The 7,216-nt window shown below is 48.8% G+C and overlaps 1 protein-coding gene across 4 annotated transcripts in view; it reads right to left on the bottom strand.

The window, feature by feature from the left end:
- Positions 1-306: 306 nt before the first annotated feature.
- LOC135249432 (cytohesin-1) overlaps positions 307-7,216 on the bottom strand; it is a 28,389-nt gene continuing 21,479 nt past the window's right edge. For 3 of the 4 annotated variants that reach the window (XM_064325076.1, XM_064325073.1, XM_064325074.1), the window contains exons 10-13: positions 6,182-6,258; positions 6,031-6,102; positions 4,422-4,576; positions 307-3,056 (exon numbers count right to left, since the gene is read on the bottom strand). In XM_064325076.1, coding sequence (XP_064181146.1) covers positions 2,978-3,056; positions 4,422-4,576; positions 6,031-6,102; positions 6,182-6,258 — 383 coding nt within the window. In that variant the 3' untranslated portion in view covers positions 307-2,977. Of the gene's footprint in view, positions 3,057-4,421; positions 4,577-6,030; positions 6,103-6,181; positions 6,261-7,216 lie in introns of all 4 variants that reach the window. The other variant, XM_064325075.1, reaches the window with a different exon arrangement.

Genomic DNA, 7,216 nt, shown 5'->3' with positions numbered 1-7,216 from the left:
CACCTGAGTCAGACTCTTACAGGTGTTAAATGCGCAGTGTGTCCTATAAGATCTACAGCACCTGAGTCAGACTCTTACAGGTGTTAAATGTGCAGTGTGTCCTATAAGATCTACAGCACCTGAGTCAGACTCTTACAGGTGTTAAATGCGCAGTGTGTCCTATAAGATCTACAGCACCTGAGTCAGACTCTTACAGGTGTTAAATGGGCAGTGTGAGCTTTACTGGGCTACTGTATGGCGAGTGTTTGCTTGAATAGCTGGACACAGTGTGAACTGAAATTTCACAATAAAGACATTTTAAAGCTCTTAAATTTGTGTTTCCTTTATTGGGTCCACAGTACATGGCTGAAATCCAACAATGATACAAAAATGAAAAAAAAAAAACCTGCTGCTTTTCTAGAGTAAATGCAAATAATGACATTATAAATTAGGCCCAAAACTATAGGGATGTGAACATACAGCTGTGATGAGACGAATAATATGTAATGCAATACTATATAACATATATAATAATATATAATATAATCTCCTTTTGTGTTTAGTCAGCACTCTGGGGTGCAAAGGCACAGAAAAGGCGGCGCAGAGGTCAGCACACACAGATCTGCATTTAAATGCTGATCAAACAGAAACGAACAGGTGCATTCACCAACCTGTGATCACCGTAAGAAATCTCAGCTTCGCTTTCACACACAAATGTAGTTTTTTTTGCAGGACAGGACAGAGGGAGAGACAGATATGTCCCTTTCTGAAGAGTGGGGGCGGGGCTACAGCCGGGTGCATCTGCATAATTCCTATGGCCGCACGCCCCCACCCCCATTATTTTGGGGGTGCGGGCCCACTCTGTATTTCAGCATAGCAACGGCACACGGGGTACCAATAAAGAGGTACGCCATCTACAGAAGCAGAGAGTACAGTGGGTACTACATTACCCACACTGCACTGCTTTATAACCATGTATGTCAACTGTGACCCACACAGTAGGGAGTGAGGAAAGTAATTTACTGTTGCGTATGAGTTCACGTCTGTAGTGTGTACTGCTATAATGTGGAGCTAAGCACACGTCTGCCTGGAGTGGGTACAGTGTGTGCATTAAGCCTTTACGTATCTCTGAAACTGTTTTGGAACCAGCCTACCCGTATCAATCATGATCTACTCTGCAGGCACATAATCCAGTTTGACTTTTTATGAACTTCATAAACGAGGAGAAGACCAGAGGAAGTATGTTCAGTCAGGACGGGAAGAGGCATGTGAGTGAGTTCCTGTTAAAGGACCCTTAACCAGTCAGCTGGGAAGTGTTTTCACTCCTTCATTCGACCCCATCTCTTAATCATCCACTGCTGGTGAGAACCACTTCTGTGACCTTTGACCTTCTGCAGGCGTGGAGCGGCTGACCAGGCCCTGGCACTCACTTCTGCCACCATTTCTGCATCCGGCCTTCAAGGCCACTCCTTATTGGTCAGCGCAGGCCACACCCCAAAACTCTACTGGCACAAAGATGAACATGAGATTCCTGAGAATTTACAGCCAAAATCTCTTCCCATGGTCCTCAACACCCAATGCCGGATAACTTTTCCCATCACTTGACTGCCCCGTCTCCCTCTCTCTCTCTCGCTCTCTATCTTTTCTCTCTCGCTCTCTCTCCCTCCACATTGCTCAATGTGTTTACTCAATGATTGATCGTCAGTCCCAGACAGATCTCTCTTATTACTGTGTGCCCCCCACCCCCCGTAGAAGTTGCAACCAATAGAAAGCTAGGAAATAAGCGAATAAGTGATAAGAGAAGTGGGGGGTGGCCAATGATGGGGAAAGCTCTAAAAAGATAAATAAAAAAACCCAGAAAGAACAGAAAGAACACCAGCAGTGACAGGGCGTGGCCCTCGCCCCTGAGATGCCCTTGAGAGGGAACAGAGGCGCACATCTGGGTGTGAAAAATACACACTCTGCCTATACCTATACACCTAGAGCACACTCTATACCTATACACCTAGAGCACACTGGGGTGAAAGCTGCATTAGTGTGTGTGTGTGTGTGTGTGTGTGTGTGTGAGTGTGTGTGTGTGTGTGCGTGCCTGTGCAAGCGTGTGTGTGTGTGTGCGTGCCTGTGCAAGCGTGTGTGTGTGTGCGTGTGTGTGAGTGTGCGCGTGTGTGAGCGTGTGTGTGTGTGCGTGTGTGCAAGCATGTGTGTGAGCGTGCGTGTGTGTGCAAGCGTGTGCATGTGTGCGTGTGTGTGAGCGTGCGTGTGTGTGCGCATGTGAATGTGTGTATGTATGTGTCCAAGTGTGTGTATGTGAGTGTGTGAACATGCGCACCTGTATGTGTGTGTGTGTGTGTGTGCGTGCGTGCCTGTGTAAGCTTGTACGTGTGCGTGTGTGTATGTATGTGTCCATGAGTGTGTATGTGTGTGTGTGTGAGCATGCGCACCTGTATGTGTGTGTGTGCGTGTGTGAGCTGAGAAAACCAGTGAGGAACATCAGTGCCCGGCAAGAGAGAGGAGAGAGGAAGGGGGCATGGCAGGGCATGGCTATGTCCTGTTCGGTTGAAGGTCAGTAGGCAGAATCATTAGCTACCAGCATTCCCAGAGTTTCATCCAATCCCAGAGCTTCATCCTGCTGAGATCCCACCCCCTGGCTCCTCCCACCAATGAAGGCCCTCCCCTGAGAGTAGCTGATTCACACAGCCCACATCCTCAAGCGCAAAAGACAGCTCTGCTAAAAAAGCTGAACCTAGCTAGCCAGGCTAGTGCAAAGCCCACTGATGCCTAGCTAGCCAGGCTAGTGCACAGCCCATTGATGCCTAGCCAGCCAGGTTAGTACACAGCCCACTGATGCCAAGGCTGCCAGGCTAGTGCACAGCCTGCTAATGCCTAGCCAGCCAGGTTAATGCGCCTGCTAATGCCTAGCCAGGCAGGCTAGTGGAGAGTCTCAATAGTGGCTGGTGCTCTGATACTGAACAGTCTTGGCTGCACCTGGCTAGCACGGCTAGTGCCTCTTCAGGGAGGATGCTTTCTTCTTCCTGGCTGCTAGCATCTCATAGAAAGGGTCCCGGCTGATGGCTGCCCTGCAGGGGGGGTCGGGGGGCGGCGGGGGGGGGGGGGGGGGGTGGTTTGTCAGCTCCTGAACACAAATAATCCTCTCTGTTCAACATCATTGCCATGTAGCAGACGCTCTGATTATTATTATTTCTTACAGCCGGATCAGATTAGGTACCTTGCTAGGGACAGACGAATGGATAGACACACAGACAGATGGATGCAGGGATGGACAGACAGACGGATGCAGGGTTGGACAGACAGATGGATGCAGGGTTGGACAGACAGACAGACAATGCAGGCTTGGATAGACAGACAGACAGATGGATGCAGGGTTGGACAGACAGACAATGCTGGGTTGGATAGACAGACAGACAGATGGATGCAGGGATGGACAGACAGATGGATGCAGGGTTGGACAGAGAGATGGATGCAGGGTTGGACAGACAGACAGACAGATGGATGGAGAGTTGGACAGACAAATGGATGAAGGGATGGACAGACAGACAGACAGACAATGCAGAGTTGGATAGACAGACAGACAGATGGATGCAGGGTTGGGCAGACAGATGGATGCAGGGATGGATAGACAGATGGATGAAGGGATGGACAGACAGACAATGCAGAGTTGGATAGACAGACAGACAGATGGATGCAGGGTTGGACAGACAGACAATGCTGGGTTGGATAGACAGACAGACAGATGGATGCAGGGATGGACAGACAGATGGATGCAGGGTTGGACAGAGAGATGGATGCAGGGTTGGACAGACAGACAGACAGATGGATGGAGAGTTGGACAGACAGATGGATGAAGGGATGGACAGACAGACAGACAGACAATGCAGAGTTGGATAGACAGACAGACAGATGGATGCAGGGTTGGGCAGACAGATGGATGCAGGGATGGATAGACAGATGGATGAAGGGATGGACAGACAGACAATGCAGAGTTGGATAGACAGACAGACAGATGGATGCAGGGATGGACAGACAGACAATGCAGAGTTGGATAGACAGACAGACAGATGGATGCAGGGATGGACAGACAGATGGATGCAGGGATGGACAGACAGATGGATGAAGGGATGGACAGACAGACAGACAATGCAGAGTTGGATAGACAGACAGACAGATGGATGAAGGGATGGACAGACAGACAATGCAGAGTTGGATAGACAGACAGACAGATGGATGCAGGGATGGACAGACAGATGGATGCAGGGATGGACAGACAGATGGATGAAGGGATGGACAGACAGACAGACAATGCAGAGTTGGATAGACAGACAGACAGATGGATGAAGGGATGGACAGACAGACAGACAGACAATGCAGATTTGGATAGACAGACAGACAGACAGATGGATGCAGGGATGGACAGACAGACTCACCTGATGCTGTTGATCCAATCCTCCATCTCCTCGGCGGTGGGGGCGGAGATTCGGTAGAAGGTGTGGTTCCCCTGCACCATCCGCCCATCTGCCTCGGTCTTACAGGCCTTTATCACCCGGTCCTTACTGTCCGGGATGAAGAGCTCAAAGCAGTGCTGTGGGGCGGGAGCAACGGGGTAGTTCAGACAGAGGGGACAGTAAATTTGAATACAGAAGAAGAGGCTCTAATGCAATCTGAACACTGAGGGGGGGGGGGGGCGTTCCCTTTCAGCTGCGCAACATAGCTAAAATTAGACATTTCCTGTCAGTCGAGGATGCTGAAAAATTGATCCATGCATTTGTTACGTCTAGGTTAGACTACTGTAACGCCCTGCTTTCTGGCTGCCCTAATAACTCGTTAAAGAGTCTCCAGCTTGTGCAGAATGCAGCTGCTCGTATCCTGAGCAGAACTAAGAAGTATGAGCACATTACACCAGTACTAGCGTCGCTTCACTGGCTACCCATTAAGTATAGGATAGACTTCAAGGTTCTGCTCCTGACTTTTAAAGCTCTGCATGGACGTGCACCTGTGTACATATCGAACCTGCTCCTACCTTATAAGCCCACAAGGTCACTCCGATCTCAAGACGCAGGCTACTTGGTAGTCCCAAGAATTTCCAAGAACCTAAAAGGTGGTAGGGCTTTCTCCTACAGGGCCCCACTACTGTGGAACCAGCTTCCATTATTTATAAAGGAGTCAGACACAGTCTCAATATTTAAATCTAGATTAAAAACGCACCTCTATGCTCAAGCTTACAATCAGTTATAGTCTGGAGACAGGGTGCGAGAAGCCTGTAGTCATAGAGCTTTCTAGGTGGCAATCCTTTCCTTACTGTCACCTGTCAATCAGCTGTGACCCGACTTTACATGGGCTGGCTCTTGATAGGCGGGTATGGTTGTCTACCCCTCATGACTGCATGGGCTCTCCATCCCTGTCCTAGTAGATATGCAGCCATATTCTACTCCTGGCGGCGTCCCACAATACATAGCACTGGCACTTACTCACTGTCTGGTATATTGCAAATCCCTTAACTGCTGTTTCCACCCTCTTCCCCACGCTGCCGGCGGGGCTCTTGCCCCAACCCTCGAGAGTGCTTCGAGAGTCGTCTGGTCTCCCCCACCTCTGCGGTCCAGCCCCTCCTTCGTCATTGCCTCCACCCTGCCCACATCTGCCGCCACCTGCTGTTCCCCATCACCGCCACCTGGCCCCACCCATCATCTGAGCCACATCACTTATCATATCTTCTGCATAAACTGGCTGACATGCTGGTCACCAGTCGGCACCCTGAGCCGACCAGAGGAGGATGGGTTTCCCCCTTGAGCCTGGTTCCTTCCAAGGTTTCTCCCCATCTGCCACAGGGAGTTTTTCCTTGCCACTGTTGCCTTAGGCTTGCTCCTGTGGGGGTTTAGGCTAGGGCTGTCTGTAAAGCGTATTGTGACAACTGTTGTAAAATACGCTATATAAATAAAATTTGATTTGATTTGATATTGCTAACAGAATCACCAGTTGTGTCAATCAGGGGAAGGAGCTGCAGCATTATGGGGGGGGGGGGGGGCTGGGGGGGCTTACTGGCTTCTTGGAGTCCTCTACCTGCCGTATACTCAAGTTCTCCAGCGGGATAATCCCTCTCGGCTCTTTGTCCTAAAAACAGAGGGAGAAGTACTGGCGTGTGCCACAGAGAGGACGGGACAGGTGCATTATGGGATGTGTAGTCACTCACAGTGGTGTACTCAAAGTAGTACAGGCAGTTGTCTGTGAGGATGAACCACCGCCTTTTCCAGGTCTTCACTCGACCGCCTGGGGGAGCAGACACACAGCAGTGAGGTCAGAGGACACGGAGTGGCGCTGGTAATGTCAGCCAATCAGAGCAGCAGTGTGGAATGAGGGCGGGGCCGGACAAAAATGGACAGAAGAAGCCAGCAAATGAGAGGTGTTCCAGTTACTTTTAGTCTCCAGGCCAGGCTGAGATTCTGCCACCACTTACTCAAATAGTCGTTTCATTGTTACACATGACTGAAACTCATCACCTACAACTATACACAAACTATTCATCACTTACCACAACACACATATACACTACTCATACTCAGGGGTTAAATTGGGGGTGGACGCCTTTGGTAAATAAATAAATAATTTTGACCGGCAGTTTTACAAATAACTATGACAATCCAGTCCATTTTTCGTATACTCGAGTCCATGTGTTCCCTCTAGCCAGTTACTCGCTCAACCAATCAAAAATCTGAAGAAAAAAAACTCAGGAGGAACAGGCACAGAAAGAAAAATATCGTTGATTGTCTTGATTGTTTGGAAGCGGATGCGGTAGGTAATTTCATTAACATGTAATTTCATCTATGCAACATTTTAAAGAGAGATGAATAAACAGCCCCCACGAACACCGGCTGTTATTAATGGCAACTTTGATTGCTTGAACAAAATCAGCAGGTTGCTGGTCAGCAGCTAAGCTAGGATTGAATAGCTATTTCCCACATAACGTTTTATTCAGCGGCGACTGGTGACTAGTGAGCTGAAAATTGGTGGGGCGCAAAACTTTCCTTTAAACTAATCATTGATCTCAACCTGTTTTCATCAGTAATTTCCCTTTATTATCAAGCGTGCCAACGATCAGACTAATCAAATGGCAAGTAGTCTAACACAGAGCGTCTTCATACCGTGTTAGGGTGATTAAATCATAAATTCAATTTATCCGTTAAAAATCGGTTTTAATCACAAAGTAGTCTACACTTAACAAACAAGA

This window comes from Anguilla rostrata, chromosome 2 (assembly GCF_018555375.3).
Source record: "Anguilla rostrata isolate EN2019 chromosome 2, ASM1855537v3, whole genome shotgun sequence".
NCBI lineage: Eukaryota > Metazoa > Chordata > Actinopteri > Anguilliformes > Anguillidae > Anguilla > Anguilla rostrata.
The sequence above is the reverse complement of the archived record's forward strand: the minus strand, read 5'-3'. Positions and strand labels throughout refer to the sequence as shown.